Raw genomic sequence first — 23,249 nt, 5'->3', positions numbered from 1 at the left:
AACACATCAAAATAAACGATGACAAATTGCAGTGTCAGCTCCCAGTCAAGTCTACATATTATACAATATTACAGCCCAGGGTTAATATTCTACAACAAACAGTAAATAATGTATTATTTATTGACATGTACATGGAGACGCGTACAAGAACAATAAAAAAAAAGTTACATAATAAGAAATGAGTGTAATGTAGTTAAATACAATATAGACACGTATTTATCAATATTGGTTAATTTTTGTGCCATATCACACATAGTCTTTCAAAAAATAATTAATTCGATAATACAATTTTTCAATTAGATATGTTTGAGTAGAAACTTTAGAGTCAAAAACTGAGGAATTAATCTAGGTTAGCGCACCAACGTGGGAAGTCAGAACTCTTAGTTCGATTTCCTGTTCAGTTCTGCACTTATTCACTGGAATTGTCATTGAATTCACATCTACAGAGGATGTAGCGTAAGGAAACGTTATTGGTTCTTCTCATTTCCTCAAATAATACGTATTTTTAGCGGGTTTACACGTTTCTTTAAGATCTCTCTCTTCCATATAAATTTGGAGACAATTCATGTATGTGTAATAAAACTCTCTACTATACATATTGCTATATTGAATATTTGTGCTTAATAGGATTCTTGTATTATAACTTGTAAATCTAGACTCAGATTTGTTACCCATGTTGGTAGGACTATTAGTAGACTGAAATTGCAAATGATTCCAGCCAATAGTTGCCTGTGAACAGTCACTTGACTCAGTTGTTGTAAGTGTATTTTTCGAAATGGAACAAATCGAGTATCACCCAGTGATTGAATTCTTTGGAAAAGAAGGTTTAACACCAAGCAAAATTCATTCAAGAATAATGAAAGTTCATGGCGACTCTTCTCCTTCATTCTATACTATGAAGAAATGGGCACGCGAGTTTAAGCATGGCCGAGAAAGCGTTGAAGATGATCCAAGTAAAGAAAACTTCCGAAAAGTGCAACCACATCAGAAATCATTCAAAAGGTGAGCTATATGAACGTGGAAGATCAGCGTACAAAAGTGCTGATGTTATAGGAATATCAAATGAACGCATCGGTTACATTTTGCATGAGGAATTGTACATGAAAAAATCTTTGTGCAAGATGAATGCTGAGGGAGGGTGTTCACTGTGGATCAAAAACGTATTCGTATGAGACTTTCTGAACAATGCTTGGTATGTTTGAGGATGGGGATGGTGGGGAGAGTTATTTACTGCGTTGATATGTAACAATGGATGAAATATCAATTCACCATTTCACACCAGAATGAAAAGACAGTTCAAAGCCGTTTCTTCAGCTCCGAAGAAGGCAAAGATGGTGACATCAGTAGAAAAGGTCATGGCTTCAGTGTTTTGGGATGTCAAAGGACTTTTGTTGATCGATTATCTAGAGGAGGGTAAAACAATGACCGGAGAATGCTATTCTACACCCTTAAGAAACTGATCTCAAAAATTCATGAAGAAAGACTGGTTTACAGAAGAAAAACATTATCTTCTATCAGGATAATACACCTGTCCACAAAAATGTCTTGGCGATGAGGAAATTGAGGGTTTTGCACTTTAAAGTGCTAGAACATCTACCTTATTCTCCAAATTTTGCTATCTCTGACTTCCATCTCTTTCCAAACTCAAAATATTTCTCGCTGGTCAACGTTTTTTATCCAATCTAGAAGTGATTGCGATTGTAAATGGGTACTTTGCAGCACTTCCCGAGGAACACTACAGAGATGGGATAATGGCTTTGGAACACCGCTGGAGGAAATTTATTGACATTAAAGAAGATTATGTAGAAAAATAGAACTTTTGAAAACATAAATTATCATTTTAGTAAGTTACAGTATGGTAAGTTTTATTTTCTTCTTATTACTATTGTAAGCCAGACATAAAGCTTGGTAATTATGATTTGGTTGTACTAATTTGAATACTTTGACTGGATAATATCTTCCAAAACATACTAAAATAACGGTTTACCGAAATATTCTAAAAAAAATGTCAATTCAAGCTTTCGGCACCTTAAAATTAATACTATATAACACTCAAAATAACTAAAGTAGACATAATCAATGGTATTCATTGTAAGAATTGCACCTATTCTTACATTAAATAGGAATATTTCAACAAAACAATTATAGTATTAAAAAACAAATTAGTTTTCTCCGTTACGAGCTTTGAGTTATCGATACAAATCAAAATATAAAAGAGCATAGTATTTTACCCTGTAGGAATTTCTCCAACAACTTGTACTTTGTACTTTCCTTCCAAATTTCCGTACATTGATACTAAGGTTCCAATAACAACTGCGATTAATTCAACTGGCAGAGGAACTGGTAACTTCTTACTAATGCGAGGCTGCAAATAGAAACGAAAATTAAAGAAGCCACAGGAAAATAAGTCATATTTAATATTTAAGGAACTATTATCAAATTATCCACTGATAGGAGCTATAGCATATGCTCACAAAGAAACGTTACTTACCTTGTGCCTTCGTGTTTGTTACTTTAATTGTATATTTATTCCCTCATTGGGAACGTCATCAATACCAGTTTTATTCCTACATCACCGGATCCTTACCTTTACACCTCCTATTGTAGCTTTTGTTTTCTTATAAAGAATAATAAGCACTTAGTATTCTGTAGAAGTCATTGCAGTTTATGATTACCCCTGATTATTGTCACTGTATTTAACTGCCCAGTTGCTGTTTTTATGAACAAACTAATGTTTTAATTAATATGTAACTTATGTGACATTCCACAATATTTCAATTATCTGTACTAATATGGTTGCCAATCAATTCACTTTTTGAAGTTCTTGTGAATGAATACTGTTCCACTGATAGAGTAACACTCCGTAAACCTTATTGTGAACATTAGGTTTTATATGGTTGAACACTTATTTTGACTATGTGTAGCTAGCGTTAAGTTTATCGTCCCTTTCAGCAACGACACTATGAGAGACGTGGGCCCACAGCTTAACGTGGGATCCAAATTACATGATCTCCCGCCGGAATAGAGCCAGGATCTTCCCCTTCAAAGATGCGTACATTAACCGCTTAGCCGCAAGGAAGATCTTTTGAACATATAGAAATAAATGAAATAAAAATAACGATGAGCAACACCTTTGGCATTGCTGTGTCGATTTCCAGGCCACTTGACATTCCCTTTTTTTATATATATATTGCCTAAACTTTGGCTTAAATGTCATCGAGAATATCATCAATGATCTCCGTGACCCTGAAAATTATGAATACGACACTAATATCATTTTTATTTCAAATTATTTTTACACCCGCTCCCATTCGCACCCCTAGGAAGGCTAGATGTATCTTACTCTCATAGTATTTTTTTTTTTCCAGATTGTAAGTTATACTCTGTATCTGTACTAAGTTTAGTTGAAATTTCTCCATTTGTTCCAGTGTTGTGCTACAACACACACACATACGTATATTTTTAAATAGATAAATGTCCCTCTCTTAAAACGAAACTTTTTATAAACGCTGGAACATGGTTTGTTTGTTTCAAATGAGGAGTTCATATACCAAGTTTCATCTTTCTGAGTTGACAGTTTCTTGAAATAACTCAATTATACGAATATCATGAGCTCCTCCTCTTTAGAATGTGTATTTTAATCAATTTAATGTCATATTATCCTTCAAGGGGATCTAAAGTTGACAAACATGGCAAATATCATTTCGATTGTTTCAGTAATTATTGCGTGATGCTACCAGACGGAAACACGCACTCGCTTTTATAAATACAAAATTTCGCTTTTTTCATTGCTGACTGCTTATACTTTGATCTATTTTCAAAATCATTCCATTGTTGATTAACTTCCAAAATTGCCTATAGTTTTCAGAGTTTATCACACAGTTACAAACGTAAGGAATTGATGAGTGTTCCATTGTTGTGATAAAATTGCATTATTCTTCAGCTTGGCTGAATCATGAATTTGGTGTCATCATCAGTCACTGTATCAGATTTTTTACACTGGTATTGATTGATTTGGGGGTTGGCAAAAATGTTAAATAATGCCCTGGCTAAGGCGGCCTAGTTAAATTACACTTTTAAACAATATCAATTATTACCCTGAAGAGCATGTTGAAGCGTACACTAATATTTACTCACAATAAAAAATGTATTTCTAAACACTCATAAATATACTAAAACTGTATGTACTAATAGCTGAATAATTGTAAATTGGAAATATTAATGTCAAAAAAAGAAAAAAGAAAAAAAGAAAAAAAAAAGAAAAAAGAAAAGAAAGAAAGAAAGACTTGAGCTTAACAGATTACGTTAACAATTTCTTTAAAACCTTTCGCAAACTTAAGTGAGTTTCATATTCCCTTTGATAAATTAAAATAATCTAAAAATCATTATTGGGATGTACGAAATAACAATGGTTGCATAGACAAAATTTTCAATCGTGGTCATCAAATGTACATAGTTTATGACTAAGTAAAATCAAAACAGAGATTATAAATATTCAAAGCTCTAAATATAGCATATTTTCGTCGGCTTGGCTAATCATTATCCTTTAGAGAACACTAGAAGAAAAAAGCTTAATTAATGTTTCAAAAATACACAATTTCAACATTCGAATAAATTAAATATTTGTCATTAAACGAGAATTACAGCATTAAAATATGCTGTTTTATTTATTTATTTATTTATTTATTTATTTATTTATTTTAGTATTTCACTTTTATTTTATTTCTTTAAGATGCTAGAATTGCAAAGATTTTTCTTTTTACAGAAACTAAATTAAATATAAATTCCTAATTTGTTGCAAGACATTTTCTTATAGAATCAAAATAAAATATAAAATTTTATACCAAAGAGACCAAAATAGTTATTATGTTCGTTGTTGCTAACTTACCTTTATCATTTCATTATATATGCTTAAAATAAGCATTGTTGCAGCTGAAATGCCTAGAGCCATTGGATTTGCGTGTGAGATATTCTTAAAAATATCAATGTATGTCTGAAATAAAAGAAAATCAAAGAAGTATAAATATTTATTACAAAAATCAAATACCTGGAATACCAAGTGCTGCTTGGTGCGAAGCTACGAGCAATAAGCTAACTCTGAATAGTGAGTGGTATACCCTAAATCGATCAATTTTACTTCGAATGTTCAGTTACATAAATTTCATACCGAAAACAGGCCTAACGATGTGTTTCCAAACATAGTAATTTGTAAAATATTACATTAAAAAAATAATAAATACAAATTTCACGAATGATTTTTACTACTGTCTAAATTAAAGCAACATTAAAATCAATACTGAAAAGTTTGAAGTAAATATATTTGTAGAGACAAATATAGTCATCTTCGTCAAATGTTCATACAAAGAGGAAATGGAGATAAGGTAAGAGTAAATACTTCTAAAAAGTCATGAAATATGCCCAATAAAACCCATAAGTACTTATTAGATTGAAATAGATATTTATGACGTGAATCATTTTCGGACGAGAAAGCAATTTAGCAAGATCTCGACTTTGGAAGACTCATTTCGAGAGACTTAGTTATATTCATGAAAACCATTTACATAACAACAATTTGCGCATATCGAAGATGGTGAACACGGTGGATTACAGTCAGTGGTAGAGCGCTCACCTCTGGTGCTAGGGGTCCTTGATTTGATGCAGGACAAGTGAATTTGTGATGGACGTCCATGAAATTTCTCGAAGTTCTCCGTTTCCTCCCACATTCTCATTCCACTAGTTATTTTATGATCATCCATCTTAATCATTTGTTTCTTTTAGTCTAAGGAGATAACCATGGGAAATAAAAGTAGATTTTGTTTGACATATGGAAGATCAAGGTTTCCTTAATGAAAGAGGAGCGTGCATTAACATATATATATATATATATATATATATATATATATATATATATAAAGCATTTCATGTAAATCGTTAAGCTCTGCCACAGTCACTCCTAACTTAGTCTTCCAAAAGTCGATACGTAGCTAAATGGGTTGTTGGATCTCAATCTCAAAACTATAGGGTCATCCAATTTATACAAATGGTTACTTCAATTTTTAATCAAAGATTTGCAAGCAAATGTTCACATACTCCTTCATTCAAATACTCAACCCAGAATTGTTCATTTTGGGGTAGAGAAAGTTGTTCCTTTCTTAATATTTAATGCCTCTTGGGTAAAACATAACCCAAAATATGATTTTAACTAGTAATCTCCAATATTCATATTATTATGGAGGGTTGAAAGACTACACTTTCAATACGCATGCCTATATTCTTTTTTCCCCTAGTTATAAGAATAATCAACAATACTATGAACAAAATCGTTATTATTGTACTTCATATTGGATGATTGTACCTTTTTTTGTTAAAAAAGATGTTATCAAAAGTAATAAAAATATTTGTAATTTAAATTACATTTCGATTGTAGTCAAAAATTTATATAAAATCTTAATAACAGGTCTGTAATTAATCCGCTAAAAAATTAAAGATTAAATTAATTAATTAAAAATGTCGTTGATTTTAATGTAATCAATTAAATTTCCAGGAGTTAATAGTTAATCGACAATCGCTAAAAAATATTGGTAACGTTTAAGAAATTCATAGTTATTTTTTTTCTCAAAATCAATGTGAAATGAATGTTTAATGGAAACTGGAAGCATTATGTTAATGAGAATTTAACGCGCACGTCTAAGTGGAATTTTCAAAGTTTGTTGATTTTCCTATAATACATATGACAATTATCAATAACGTATTTGAGATTGATGTATCAATTAGTTGCAACTTTATTTTAATATATTTATCTTACGAACACAAAAACAGAGAAAAAATATTTTACTCACATACACAATTTTCAATGGTCCGTTGTGTCTTTTAACCTTCACGCCAAGGAGATTTTTTACTTGTGAAGTTAAAACATGTACAGCAGCTCCAGTTGTAAATCCACTAACCAATGTTTCAGACAGGAGTACACTCAAAACTCCTAAACGCAGAATTCCTAAAAGGCACTGAAAATATATATGTAGTATAAGTCATGCAGTTTCTACAAGTTATAAAGATTTTTTTTTTTCATTTGCATAGCCACATAAAGTATTGTTAAAATGAAATATATATATTTTAAACAAATTTAAGGTAAAAATATGGATCAAGATGAGAAAATGTAACTGTTAGGGAGAGATAATAATTATGACTGCATGAAAGGTTACTTTTCTTCTTTCTTTTGGTGACCATAAAAATAAAGAAAATATAAATAGCAAAACAAATCCTGATCTCGACGGATTTACACGTTTTATGAAACTTATGCTCTGATACCTGGTTTCACGTGCCCAGTTGTCAGTCCGTTTATTTGGCAGGCCTGACCGATACGCAATTAAGCTTAAGGTATCAGAACCAAATTTTAAACTTAATGCCACAAGTATTTAGTTATATAAATTAAATTTTGTATTAATGAATAATTAACTTTTACCTATGAATGATAGTTAATTCATGAATAAGTTAGATAGCAACTAACATGACTTTCAAGTTATAAGCTTAAAGTCACGTTTTCCATTGTGAAATGCACATAAGACTAGTCAAGAGGCGGTTCTTGAGGGAAACCACATTGGTAAAAATTCAAGTTTGATTGCCACAAGTTAAAAGGAGAAAACTTACCTTATGATGTATAGCACATAGTTAAGGATTTTTGTTACTATCTTTTTACCCTAAATTGCATGATAAAATTTGAATTTTTACCGATGTAATTTCTCTCAAAGCCAACGCTGATCATTCCCAAAACGTCAAGATACATTTACATTTTGAAAGTCATTAGACCTATTATCACAATTAATGAATCGGCAAAATTGATGCTACCAAACACATTTTTAAATAGGGGAAAGAGTTATCCATTTCACAGGCCAAATGCAGAGTTTACACTGAAATTCTGGTATTGGTTTCTCTGACTTTTACTGAATTTCCAGGACTGATTAAGTAAATTTTCCCTGACTAGCGACACCGCAATCACTATCATTTATGTTTATTTTTAGGGTTTAAAAAAATCGACCTTCGCCATTACCATAGCCGTCCAATACTCGTTTATTTTCTTAGTTCAGTATAAGCTTACACTCTCATTCTAAGTATTTATTGTAAATCAAACTTCCTGCATTTGGAATGCAATAAAACACTAGTACCGAATAGTAATTATACACCGAAGATAATTTTCATGTTTTCATTCTGAATACACTTATAAACGTAAACAAGTAAACATATATCATCATTTGACCAATTTCTTTGAATATTAATTACAATCAATAAACCAAACTCTTTTCTGTTGCATTTGATTTTTTAAAATTTAATTTGTTTCTTTTTCTTTCAAAGCTTGAAGTTTTAAACACCTCTCTCCGTTCCGTAAGTTTTTTTTTCTAAGGCAAAATTTTTTTTATCGTTTTCTTATCTTCTTTTTGAATCTATCTTGATTCTTTGAAGTGAACTTTACGTCTTCTGTGGGGAGCTAAACAGAAAAATCTCTGACTCTTCCCTGAAATATACCATATTTCCTTGACCTTCGGCATATTTTGAAGCATTTCTCTGATATTCCCTGACTCTTTTAATTTCCCTGACATTCCCTGATTCATTTCAATTTTTTGACTTTCCCTGGTCTACCCTGACTTTAATCGTCAGTGTAAACCCTAAAAACGAAAAAAGAAAGTCCAATAAAGGACTGACATTCTAGCAATGGCTGTTCAGAGTAAGTTATTAAAATGTATACTTAAGTGAAAAGAAAGTGTTAGAAACGTGTTACTTGTTTCCTTCATATAAAATATATGGGCCTCAAACTAATTTAGTTTATTTACTTTTTTAGTTTAACGTCGCACGATCATGCTCCGATGCTAAGGGTGGTAATGAAATGGATAATAATGACGGAATGACGAAATCAAGAGGAAATTGGAAAACTCCAAGGAAACCAAGGAAGGAAGGCAAATAACAAGTTTCATCAAACACGGACGTTTTGCGAAAGTAATCATGGGACAGACGGACAGACACACAAATGTCAATCGAGTCGAATAGTAGAAGTTTCGCTAACGCTCGCATCAATTAACTTTCAAACATCAAAAACGATCACGGAATTATCTCGTCCTGCTAGTTCAAAAGTTGCTGTTCTTATTTCTCTACTTAACATTTCGGGCTGTCTGTATAGTAAAATTTTAGCTAACAAATCAAGTCAAAATTTACATTTCTAATGCATGATAGAAAAATAAAAGTTTATAACGTAAAGACACTTTTTAAAATTCTTGAAAACTATCATATAAAAGCGAACGTGACTTTCTGTCTGTATCGCGCAATAACTACCGAAACAATGTTAAAAATGAAACTCAGCATGGTTATCAAATTTAATTAAGATTCCCAGAGATCATATGGTGTTAAATTTACTAAAATGCATAAACTAAAGGGAGCATTGGAAGGGGGAGAAATAATTTACCCGAAAACTGTCTATATTAGTGTCCAATCCATAAAAGACGAATGGTGATACTTCCGATGTCGTTTAAATTCCGGCCTGGGGTTGGGAGTAGAATATATTACGGATTTTCATCAGTCCACTTGAATTGTAATAGGTATCCTAAGGGGGAAGAAGTTCAAAGGGTGGGGGAGAAGATGGAACGGTTTCAAGGGGGTTCAGAGGTGAGGTGGGAAGGGAGTAACATGCAAAAATAATCGACAACAACCGATATTAGTATCCAATAAATAGCTTTTGTGGTCGCTGAGATGGATAGTGACATTTCTGATGTCGTTTAATTTTAAATTAATCCCTCACCTTCACGAAGGTGAGCAGTGTGGTGGAAAATGGTGACATTACAACTTTTCATCATTGCAATTTCGCTGTAATGCATACCCTAAGAGGAGGAGTTCAAATACTTTCCACAAAATTATTATCACATTCGAAGAAGGGGCGTTTTAGCTAATACTGCTGAAAAAGCAATAAAAGCAATTATACTGCAGAAATACATATTCGTGTTATTTTGGACATCATATATAATATAGGGGAAAGTTGTACAAAATGGGGACCCTTATATATTTTAGTATATAAAACCAAAACTATCAATGATAAAATTGCTAGATGTAAATCAAAACATTCAGTGGAATGTTGGCTACCATGAAACAGGCCCTTTTGTATCATAAGAACGTCTATTTTAACAAAAAGTAAGGGAAACTGAAAAAAGGTGAAAGTCCCCGTTTTATACTACTAGTCGGGTAAAATGGGGTTGCCTTTAAAAACTTATAAATATCTTGCTTAAAACTTTTTACATCTTGTTTACAACTTGTTTATATCTTATATTCATATCTAGTTTACAAATATCTTGTTTATAATTAATCAAAAAAGAAATAAAAATGAGATTTTCGTACTAAATAAAACTAATTAGAAATAAAATACTTTTGTCTAGTAAGCAACAATTTAAACTTTACGTGCTACAAAAATCACAAACAGATATATCATCCTTTTTGTCCAGCAGGCATCGTGTGCCCACCCATTGCAGCCAGAACACCTAATCCATCCTTCTTTTGCTTTTGAATGACTATAGAGTCTGTTGCAAAAAACAAGCCACACAGAATTCTCTTCCTCTTCCGACGATGAAGATAGTTTTGTTTTCGTCTTGAGTTTAATTTTCTTTGATTTCGGATCTCTAAGAGTATAACCCTTATCAGAGAAGATCTCACTTTTTATTCCAATACGCTAGCTCACTTTTCGTTCTTTATTAGTAGATCCTAGGATTAGCCTTATTTAGCAAACTTTCTGTAGATTTTTCTTATTTTCTTCCTTTCGTTTTTCTTCTGCTTGTAATTCATCTTTGTATGGTGAGGAAGTGAGAACTACCGTCTTACCCCTTCTTTTATTATTTTTATGTTTCTTAACTCTGTTCAGCTCTTTAGGTGAAGGTATGAGCAATTTTGATGAAATGCGAAAACTTGAAAAACTTTCCACCGGATCCCAATTAATCCCAGATATTGAAGGTTGAGAAGGTTTAACATTTTTATTTCGGAGAAGTGGCAGCCGCATACGTGGAGTGTTGAGATAGTTCTGCAGCTGGTGGCAGGACACAAATGGGCACAGAGGTAGAAAGTTGAGAAAGCTCAGCAGTTGTTGTCGATCCGCATGGTCTTTCGGTCTTCTCAGATAGAGTGAATAAGTGATCAGTAAATGCATCTCTGTTTAAGGGGTATATTCCAGTTTTCTTAAAGCAATTTACTGCCGCTTGCACTGAAGCTGCTTTACAAAAGTTACATTGAAGAGTTTTCCCCGACTTGATAAATGGTTACTTTCCGGCCAGGATGATTTATCAACCATTTCCTTACTTCTCCAGAACAGTAGTTACTTAGAGGTGCCATGAAACTAACATCCAGAGGTTGTAATCTGTGGGATGTGTAATGGAAAGCAGAACCAAATTACATTCCTTTTCTTTGCTAGATTTGATCAGTTATAATCTCTTGACATGTTAATTGTGACCGTCTAATAGAAGTAGCACAGGTTTCTCAGAAGTAGGATTTGCGAACTCTAAATATTTATTAAACCAAACCAAAAATTTTCCTTATTTATCCAGCCACTCTCGTGATACACAACAAATAAACCAAGAGGTGCATCATCCATCAACATAGGTTTTTCCCTTTTCCTGGGGAAAACAAACATGGCAGGCACAAAATTACCAGTTGCGTTTATACATATTTTTAAGTCACTAAAACCCCTTTTTCAGACGATGTCAAAGCACCTACTTTTTTTTCCACAAAGAGCGCAAGCACTTTAGACGGATTATTGGGTACCATCATGATGCCTGTCTCGTTAAAATTATAAATATCATTCGGAGAGAAATGATATTGTTTATAAAAAGACTCCAATAGATTAAAAACTTTTTGACACTTTTTGACAGTCTCGCGATTAAATCCCTTTGCCCTAACCATAGATGTCTTCTCAGTATCACGCGAAGAAAGGTTAGGGTGCCTCAGAGAAAAGTAAGCCAGTGTTTTCCAGCAATCCTCTTGTCCCTGTTAAACGAGTGAGAAATACGGTACGCTTCAGTTCACTCGAACGCAAGAGAACGTAAATCGGATAGTGTCCGGCGAAAAAGACTTTCTTCTAGTGTTAGTATGTGCTGGACTGTAATACGCAGTCTCAAGCGGACTGTAACACGCGAACTACAAGTAAATTGTAATGATGTTACATTTCGTCCAAAATGGAGACGTCCCCAATTTGTACTACCTTCTATGTCCCCGTTTTGGCAGGATGTGACATGCATGGAAAGACATGGGTTCCCTATGCTCATAGGTTATATAACCCAATAAGTGAAACGTGTAAACAATAGCTTAATCTAATGAATACATTAGTGTATTTATCAAATTTATTTGCACATGTAATCAGGGAGTAAGTCAAATAGTAGAAAGGCGACACATCGAAAAATATTTCGCCAAAAACTTCAAAGCAATACACATCCACACTAACTGTACAGTGATGTCTTTATTTCTGCCCAAAATGGTGTAATCGTTGTCTTGAACAATAATGCATAGCCTTGCCGCTGTAATCAGCGCCAATCATGTAGAAACACCATGTCCCCGTTTGAACCGCCGTCCCCGTTTTATACAACTCTCCCCTAGTACAATAATAAAGACAAAACTTCAAACTATCAATGCGAAAATAGCTAAATATGTTTTAATACTCTGCGTAAGTAATACATTTTATACATAATATTACAAATCTAGTATTATATACCTGCCAAACTCCAACGGAAAAACATAAAACTGCTGCAACTTGAACTGGCGTGAGAAATTCCGAAGTATTTGCGTTTGTTAAAGCTTCAGGTGTGCTGTTTGCACTACTATTAGTGACTAAATTCACATCAGAGTTGCTTGTAGAATATAGCATCACAGACTTGCTTGTCATCATGCATACCACAGCAAATGTTCCTGGTAAACACAATAGGTATGTTAGATACTGAACTTAACGAGCATAATAAATAAATCAATAATTAATGTTCATTTCTTGTTTACAATTAACTATTTTCTATTTAAGGGTATGCTAGTCTCAGCTTTGGTTCGGAGACACCAATACGAGCCAACAACATAGCCACTAGACTAAACAATTCGGAGTACAGAGTTCGAGTCACAACAACACGTGGGCAATACATGCTAAAGACAGATTTTAATTGTGCCGACACAGCTCAATAATATGGATAATGTTGAGCTGTATGATTACTAATTTAAATATTCTGAAATGGAAAGAGCAAGTTAATATTAAATTTTCATTCCTTAAAATAAAAATTTATACTATCACGTTATATTGCGTAATTATATGATTTCGAAAGGATACGTGAAACTTATATTTTTTTTAATTTTAATTCACATCACTTGAATGTCACTAAACAATACACTCAACACTTTAAATTGTAAATTGGAATATATATTGGGTGGTACATAAGTGTGTCACAATATTTGGGGAACAGATTCTTTACGTCAAGATAAGAAAAAAAAAATTATAATGTACCTGTGATCAAAAGTGGATAGTTTCGGAGTTATATGGTGCCGAAAATGTGAAACAAATGAACTTTAAAGGTTCATAGTTCCACTACTATAGGACCGATCATAGTCGGGTCAAGACATCACTGAAGAACTAGTATGTGAAGTATCCAAATATCCATCTTTCAGAATCTCCGGTACTTTCACAATCATTTTTAGAGAGCCTGTTTGAGAGTACTTGATCACTCTCCACACACCTCTCTAAAAAAAATTGATGTCTTGACAATGACAGTGAAAAGTGTGCGTTGGAGTTTAAAATATCGTTATGCTTCCAGAACCGTCTTTCCGGTTTCACATTATGCCATGTACACTTGTGGAGCCATATGTATAAAAAATGTCCACTCTCATGAGTAGGGACGGTAGGCCTACCGACACAGAGACTACTCTCGATCTCATCTCTAATTCGAGACAGAGGTGTGCTTTTCCAAATCGAGACGAGACCGACACGGAGCCCAGGCTCGTCTCGATATACATATGTCAATTCTGTACTTTTGCACTTTTGTCCGCCATATTGGATCAGTCATATTTCATTTTGTATTTTTAACATTGGATTCATGCTCTGCGACCACGAAAACCTCTGGTTACCCGCTTTCAGTTCCATAACAGTGCTTTGCATTCTGTCCGCAATCTCGGATTCGCCATTTTGATTTAATGCTTTTGGTATCCACTTCATACATAGCGACGTCGAATATCTCTCCTAATTTCAGATCCATAGCTTTTTTTGTGCCCGTCATGTTGGTCCGCCGTTCTGATTTATAAATATTTGATATCAGATTCGTATGCAACTACCTTTTAAACCTAAATATACTACGTCTCAAAACAATTACATCATAGCTTCCTATTTTGTCCATGTTTTCTGGCATTTCGGAGCGTGCCTTGTTCTGATGTTCAAATGGTCGCCACGCCCTCTACAGGCGCCACTCAAGCGAGATATTTCACATGTGAGGTGCTCAGTGTGACCTTTTCAAACGGTATATAACACATGCAAATCCTCGCGTACCACTTCAAGTAATTCCCTTGTAAGATTATTTGGTTCCATAACAATGAATATCATTATATTTAATTCAAATTTAATAATGAATGCAACGTATAACGAAACAAAAAGGAATCAAATGCCAGTATGTAGTTTTATGCTTCATCTTTCCCTAATTAGGAAATATCATTATTTGTCTTTATAAGTAAACAAAACATAATTAATAGAAATCTATAAATTAAACTAATAAAGAACATACCTATGGATATGTGTCTAGAAGTACCCATAAAAGCATAAATAATCACAGGAAAAAAGGCCATGTAAATTCCAACTATCGGTGGCACTCCTCCGAGCAATGCGTAAGCCATACCTTAAATAGAAAAGCAAAAGCTAGTATATTATACTTAGATGCGAAACAACACTTTTAACTGGGAGCTCATCTGCTTCGAATCCCACGTTAACAATTCGCAACATTTAATACAGCAGTCAAGTTTAGTTCAGTTTGTCATCATTCTTTTGTTACACAATGGTTACAGAAAATCAGGCACTGAAAAATTGCCAAAGGCATTTAAATATCCAATTAGAACTGCCAAAATACTAAGAACAAACAATACAAGCACAAGTAGGTGTGAATGAATATAAATTCATTTCTTCATTCATACTGACAACGCAATATCTACAAAAATTGTTCATAACTTCTATTCTAGATATCCCTATATTTTATAATAACTTTATCTACAGAAGATTTAAATATATCTTTCTTGTGCTCATTTCTATTATTGATAAATAAATGTTTTGTATAAACTTTATAAATTATTTCGTACACACAGAAGTACCATGATGTCCAAGGATCAATACTACAAGGTGTAGATAAATTCGATAGAATGCAACACCAATCTAGCTAAATCAGCAACGAATCCCTGAAGCCACTTTGTTGAACTAGTTTTATAGAGACGACGTTACGTTAGGATTTCAGTTCTTACAAGTTAGAATTGAAATATTTACTCATTTTGTTCAAATATCGAGATCGCTTCGTCATATATGTGGTCAACATACAGTAGAAAAAATAAAACATCATAATTACTCCACATTATCGTTACATCTCCTTGTAAATGTTTTGTTGCCAAATTAATTTTGCAAAGTTTAAATGAGAAGGTATTAAGGACCTTTGTACAGAAGATTTTATTTATTTATTTATTTATTTATTTATTTATTTTTTTTTTTTTACTGCAGACTCAGCATGCAAATCTACAAGCTTACTGCAAACTTACTAATCACCATTAATTGAACTTGTATGTAAGTTTACATACGGAATCAGATGCAAGTTTATGGTCCAGCAACACTTTTGCAAGGTCATAGCACATTGGATGAATACAATACTCTACTATCTCAATGTAGATTTTAATATAACTGAATAAGCTTTAGAAGTAGAGGTTGAAAGTCGCCAGTGATCAACTAGCCATTTGGCAGGAACTATGACCTGGCAGAAATCCAGAACTACCGTAAAAATTGTGTGTCAACAACATCAGAAATAAATAAATTGCTGGACATTTGATTTTGAATTGCTAGACCTTTGAACACAAACGAGAGAAGTATGGTAGTAAACGGATCTCACTTTAAAAAGCAATTCTTGTCTCATGCAACCTAGTTGTTGAAAAGAGACGTTAAATTCAAATCAATAAATCTAATACCAAAGAGACATCAGATTGACCCCACATTAGTAAAAAGTGTAGAGCAGCGTTTCCCAACCTTTTTCAACTTGCGGCACACTACAGGTGTAACTTGAATTCTTGCGGCACACTCATATAGATATTATTATTATTTGTAAATATAAAATACAGTGGTATTTTTTCTCTGTGATTACTGATCTCCTCACAGGGAAGAAACCTCGATCACTAGTTTTTCCCCGTGATAAATCATTATGCATATTTTTCATTTTAATTTAAAACTTGACAACAATTGCAATGAAATATAGGACTCAGGTTTCTAAAAATACAATTCCTTTTTCGAAAACTGTATCCAACCTTTCACAAAGAAGGAAGATCATTAAATAATGAACGAACAAACAAATCTCTTTTACTTTTAAAACACAAATGTAAGTAATTTTTATGCACGTTTGCTTTGTCGAAAGGATTGAATATTTTAAAATTTCAAGTTACGAAATTGTCTGCAACAATAAAGAAGCAATAATGGTCATAACAATGATAACAAATACTTTTTTCAACATTAAAAATGTACAGAAAAGTAAGTCAGTATGAAACTTAAAATTGTAGTTTCATAGCAGAGGTTTATAGTAATGTGAAATACAAATATTTTTTTCTGCAATATACATTTTTCTTGCAATTTGATTGCTGTAGATTCAATTTCCTCGCGGCACACCGGTTGGGAAACGCTGGTGTAGAGGATTAAAATATAGTAAAGTGACTACCAGTACCACGTATATCACGTAAACCGGACACGTCCCTTGGAGTCTGCAACAAGAAGCAAGCAGAAAACCACGTTCAATAATGCCCCAGTGTTGAGGTGACGTGCTCGCGGTCGAACAACACGCGGTTCTCGAATGTGGCAGCATTTTCAGGAGCCTCTGATGTCTTAAAAGTTCAAACCAAGAACAGTTAAAGTACGATAATAGCAAATCTGGTGAGAAAACATATTTAACATTCGTGAATTTGCTGCATGCAGTTTTTGTTTATAACAGTGCATTTTAAAAAAGAAAATAACAATCACAGCACATTCAAGTTCTCCAAGAAGTTTCACGAAACTTGCGGCTCGTAATTTCTATGTGAGGGTGCAGTGATATTGAGAATTTACTATTTGTCCTTTTTTGCAGAAAGTCCAATACGGAATCTTCTCTGCGTTTTAAAAAGTGAATGCTATCACTTTCCTTCTTAAAGTCTGCATAGCAAACTTTCATGGAGATGACAACATGGTATATTTCCATCCATTGAATTACGACTTGCTCTCTTGGTCGAATGACAGACACATATTTCATCCTGGGAAACTAGGTGATCAAAGACATTTGCTGTACTTGACGAAATCGTTACAAATTGCTTCTCACAGCTACGGATTTTTGATTTGTTGTGAGATTTAAAGAACTAAGCGTGCCAAGACCTATCCCAGGAGTAGTTGTTATGTATAATATGTACATGATGCTATGCCTATATATCTGTATGCCTATATGTCCATGCTATCAAGCATATACCAGTCCCTCAGGAATATATCATGGACACGTTCCAACATTCACAACACTGTGAGCTGTTTCCATTTGGACCTTTCTTACCAGAAACAGACGTCTGCCCCCTTGGAATTCAACACACATCTTGAAGGTCAGATACGATGGTGCATCATTTCTCAATGTAGTTTCATATTGGTGTATTAGTTCTTTAGAGAAAGATATCACTTGGAGGTGGCCAACTCGGAATACTGACTGCTCACTTTCACCGGCGTTTCAGGAGAAACAGTCTAAGGTGGGGGGGGGGTTGCATGTCCAAATTTGAAATGACAAACTATATACTGTTGCAATTTCTTCAAAGACAGTCTAAGTACTTGAAAGCTATTCATTGTAACTAACAAGGGACGTATGCGAACCTTGACAGATAGATATTTATGAAAATTGGTACCCTGACTAATTATGAATCGCTAATCATCGTGGTGATAGTCACTCGGTGCGGAAATGTCTTGTTTACCCGCTACGTATAATGCATATACCAGGCAGTGACCGGGTTAGACTGTGCCGAGCTATACCCTAAAAGTGCCGGAAAAAGGCAGAAAATGAAAAATGTGTGCAAGTAACCTGATACCTATGGCAGGTATTTGGCTACACTGGTAACCCATCTTTTGCTTATTTTCTTTCACATTCTATGCCAATTGTTTTAATGTCATAAAATGACATACGCTCTACTACTGCCGTGTTCTTGGTCACGCGTCCTCCTCCCGTAGGTATCAGGTTACCTGCACACATTTTTTTCTGCCTTGTCCCGGCATTTTTGGAGTATAACTTGGCACAGCCTAATCTGGTCACTGCCTGGTATATATATTATATGTAGTGGGTAAACAAGGCATTTCCGCACCGAGTGACTATCACCACGATGATTAGCGATCCATAATTATTCAGGGTACCAATTATCATAAATATCCACCTGTCACGATTCGCATACGTCCCTTGTAAGCATCGACGTTCGAAAAAATTCAGTTAGGAGCGTCTTCACAGATATTTCCAGTGTCCAATGAATACGAGTATCGTAAGTCAGAAAATTGTATGTTTGAAATACTTTCATAGAAGATATCTCCTATCTGGACAGTAAAGTTGCTTCAGTTAGTATTTAATAAATTTAAGAAAACAGAAATGATCATTATTTATTTTAAATTGGATTTATGTATTTAATAAATGATACTAATCTTAGTGGAATACTTACCTTGAGGTATATGCATAATTGCGACTGTAACGCCAGATACAAGATCACTGATTGTATCTGTTTTCCAAGAATATTTTGGTAACCATTCTAATATCGGGAAAAACGAAAACAACGCTGCTTTTGGAGAACATCGGCATTTCGTCTTCACAAATTGGTCTTTCAAAGCTGCAAAATAAATTAATTTACATTTTTAAAAAAATATTTATTTATATTTGTGTTTATCCATAATTTAATATAACTCATTATTAATTATTTCTCCGTTAGTTATTTCACTTTGTCCATTGTTAATCTGGGGCGTTCAGAGCACAAAGGACTAAATTTCAATTTATCAAAATTGTAAGGAAAAGAGAGAAAGTTTGTACATGGAAAAATTAACACTGTTTTCTAGGCTTTCAAACTATGCTATGGATAAGTGTAGAAAACATTATAGAACGGTTGCGTCGAAACTCGCACAGCCAAAATTGTAGCTGCAGTGTCCAAGACGTTGGTACACTAGAGCTCGAGAAAAATCGGAAGTGGAGCGTCAGTACATTAAGGACATGGTGAGAAGATGCACTTTTTCTTTAAAACTGGTCCTTCTAACGACACGAAATGAGCATACATGGATATGGTCTGTTAAAAGTAATAAAAAGAATATCCGCCATCGTGAAAGAGGTCATGTTGAAGCTGGTGCGATTGATGTAAGAGGGTCACGCGATGCACCAATTTGAACGTAAATAGACGCAAAAACCTATTGGTGAAGTTTGTTGTAGGATTACATTATTCCTGAGCTTCTGGTAGAGTGGTTTAAATACAAGATTAGCAAGGCGTGTTCAATCTTCATAATAACGCTATGGTTGGCATATACTTGTAACTATTTATTATGTTCCCATTAATTCGAACAGATATCAGAAACAGAACTCTTATATAAGAGAAGACGACAACCACATAATGTTCTTTACAAAATATATTTGCTGATGACAAATACAGCTCGTATCCATATATATTATCTTGGGTAAAGATGGCCCACTGGATGAAGACGCCCCTGCTCAAATTGCTGAAGGCCTGTGACTCGTGATCACATCACTTGCCATGCACGTGAAAGGGTGCACAGTCTTGAGTAAATATGTGGAAGTTGCATCGGAGAAAGAAGCTGCTTTTGTTCAGCCCTGTTCACAAACTTAAGTTACTCTTACTTCAGTGTCTTTAATTTTAGAGAGTGAAACGTAGTAATGTTCTTGATGGTAGTTAAATAGAAGTACATGAATAAAACGTAATTGCTTAAGAACTTCAGTCTTTTACAAACGCTAATGTGCTTTGTTGTGTTACTGCGTCCATGAGTATGTCACGTGATCGACTGGGGCGTCTTTGCTTCAAAATTGGGAAAGTTGCCCCAGTGAAATCGAAGCAAAGATGCCCCACTAAAGGTTTAAGATTTATGTTCGGGACATTCAGTTTATGACGTGTTGGAAGGATTTGTACGTTCGTTATGTTTTAAACTATGTCTGGTTTGAATTGTTCTGTAATAACCTGTAATTAATTGTTCACTCAGAAGCACACGAGAAATTCTCATTTGGAGTAGTCGTTTGGTTTCCTGGCTGGGTTGCTGCTTTCAATGATTTAAAATTCTATTTATAAACTTTTTTTTAGCTTCTTACGTGATCAACGTTGGACTGAATGGACTTTCCATGTATGTATATGACACTAGTTGGTTAGCAAGCTGAATCAAAACAACATGCATGGATTGAGTTTTAAGCCATTTGTGTGAGCTGAATATGTATAAGGGTTCTTTAAAATACTAAAAATATCCTTGGGGGAGGGATCCTGCGACACACTTGATTTGTCACAACTTCCTTTATCTGGTTGAATTATTTTGAAAAGGTTAATCTCTGGGTGAATCAAATATCCCTCATTGCAAAATGAAGAGCATTTCTACTAATTCATCAGATATCATTATAGGTGTACCAGTGTTGTAGCTAGCAAGTTGTTAAAAGGGGAGGCATTACTTTTTCAGGGAGCAGGTTTTTACATGTTAAAAGAAAACCGCCCTGGTCTAGTGGCTAGTACGTGTCCCTTTGGTGCACGAAGTCCCGGGTTCGATTCCCGGTGTGAACACCTTGGAAAATTTGAACGATTACGGAGGTTTGGGTTTAAACTACATGTCACTGCATTAATTGTGGTCGCAAGAATCCAAGTTTGAAAAAAATTAATAAATGATAAGGTCCACAATTCGTTTTTATCTTTATTTTTATCCATTGTTTACAAACGGATATAGAAAATATATATGGAGAATATTTGTCATTTTGTTGAAAATTTTCTTTATAATTAGACAGATAGATAGTAGAAATTGAAGTTAGTAATATGAGCGGTACAAAAGTATTATTGTCTGTTTCTATGATGTTTATGAACATATTTTGTAAAAATCGTGAAGCTGGGGCATCTTTCCCCCACATTCATGCCCAAGATGCCCCACTTGAAGGTTTTTTTAAAATGGTTTAAGTTATTAAATTTACTGAAATAAAATAGTCTTCGGAGATATTACAAACAAGACATCAGTCTTCTAATTGATCATAAATTCAACAACCTCGCCTCAGTTGCAGGAGTAGAAAATGGGTAATAATAAAAAAGTGGGGCATCTTTACCCAAGATACTCTATGCTCATCTTGTGTCGTTATAATGACAAGTTTTAAAGAAAAACGTTGCATTTTCGCGCCATGTCCTTAATGTACTGACTTTCCAGTTTTGTATTTCCTCGAGCCTTAGTGCCCCAACGTCTTGGACACTGCAGCTACAATTTTGGCTGTGCGAGTTTTCCGAGGCACTCTCTATATATACAAAGTTTCATTAACATCAAGCAATGATCGAAACCTAGGGTTCCTTGTAAAACAGGAAATGGTTGAACATTACTATTTAACAGGTTTTAATCCTCACTAACCCACTAGTACAGCCGGGAATTAAAGATCTCTTTCAATATTGAATTCACATAGTTTGGAAATCTATCCTAATTGTGAAACGAAACTCACTTGTTACTAGAGCCGTAGCTAGGGAAGAGCGAGCGGGGCAGTTACCCCGGGCGCTGATAGCAAGAGGGCGCCGAAGGAGCAAGAAGAAAGAAAAAGTGTTGGAAATGTGTCAATAAGGCATCGCCTTGAAAACGTATTGGCACCCTATTAAATCAATATTGTTGACAGTTTGCAAAGAAATAGATTTGGTAAAAAATTTCTTGCTCGCTTCGCTCGCAACCCAAACGTTTCAGTAAGAGTTACAACAAGTTTCACTTGTTATTTAAAGGGAGTTATTATATATTTGTTAATAATGATGTGATATGCAAGGTGCAGAGTAACCACTTATAATGTATGCACTAGCGTTTTCAAAATCAGAAACGATCAAAGTGTGAAATACGTGTTCGGCGTTTTGATGGTGATGAGTTTGCTTAGTTAATCATGCTTCTACCCAATCGGATTAATCATAACGGTGAGAATGAAGGTATGAAAATGAAAGAAGAGAAGGGACACGCAAGCTGTTGTTTGCGCGGGAATATTAAAAATTGAGGTAAACAAGGAAAATACTGTTAATAACATTTTCGAACTTGAGGCAGTTGTAGAATAGAGGCTTAAATGGTCAGAACTTAACCCAACATATTTAATCCTTTCCAAAGACTGATCACTACCAGAGTGTATTAGTGTGTGTATGTGTGTGGTGTTAGTGTATTTTTAATATGTTAATTAGTAATAAGTAGCCTTAAGTTCAGAACTTTCATTCATTAAGGAATTAAGTAATTACTATAATTTTAAACATATGCAGTAGCCAAACTATATTTTGGATTTTAAATGCAAATATTATACATATTCCTCACCCCCATTGATCAATATTGAGAATCTCACAAAGAAGGCTCCTTCTGAATTTCCGTTACGTTACATTTCACAAAATATTTTTACCGTAAAAGAATCGAAATTAAAAAGCTATTTGTGTAGTCACATACAGAACAAAATTATTACAAAAGTTTACAATTATTACTGGAAATTAATACTGTCACCTACTTCAAACATTTAAAAAAATAGTTTCTAATGTACTGAAATTTCATTTCTTAACGATAGTATGAAACATTGTAAATAGTTGTAAATTTCCATAACTGTTTTTCAAGTAGACCTGTATACAACCAAGGGTAGTTTAGTCAAGTTTAACAGAAAGTCCAAAACAAGCGTCTTGAAAACAGCTCTTATTTGTAAAAGAATACATAATGATCGCTTTCGACTGTTGCAATGGTCTATCCAAGTAGCTTAATAAAAATTCAGCGTAGTATAACAACAAAACCTGCTGCTCTTACTTATATTTCTTAAAAAAAAAATGGT

At 34.0% G+C, this 23,249-nt stretch overlaps 1 protein-coding gene across 1 annotated transcript in view; it reads right to left on the bottom strand.

Moving 5' to 3' along the window:
- LOC145688062 (prestin-like) overlaps positions 1–23,249 on the bottom strand; it is a 136,300-nt gene that overhangs the window by 39,971 nt on the left and 73,080 nt on the right. Inside the window, exons 3-8 of the mRNA XM_081761769.1 lie at positions 18,919–19,083; positions 14,763–14,873; positions 12,728–12,921; positions 6,840–7,004; positions 4,889–4,993; positions 2,232–2,365 (exon numbers count right to left, since the gene is read on the bottom strand). Of these exons, the coding sequence (XP_081617895.1) occupies positions 2,232–2,365; positions 4,889–4,993; positions 6,840–7,004; positions 12,728–12,921; positions 14,763–14,873; positions 18,919–19,083 (874 nt within the window). The remainder of the gene's footprint in view (positions 1–2,231; positions 2,366–4,888; positions 4,994–6,839; positions 7,005–12,727; positions 12,922–14,762; positions 14,874–18,918; positions 19,084–23,249) is intronic.

This window comes from Thermobia domestica, chromosome 6 (genome assembly GCF_964235325.1).
Source record: "Thermobia domestica chromosome 6, izTheDome1.hap1.1, whole genome shotgun sequence".
NCBI classification, from domain to species: Eukaryota; Metazoa; Arthropoda; class Insecta; order Zygentoma; family Lepismatidae; genus Thermobia; species Thermobia domestica.
This window is presented reverse-complemented; position numbering and strand designations above follow the sequence as displayed.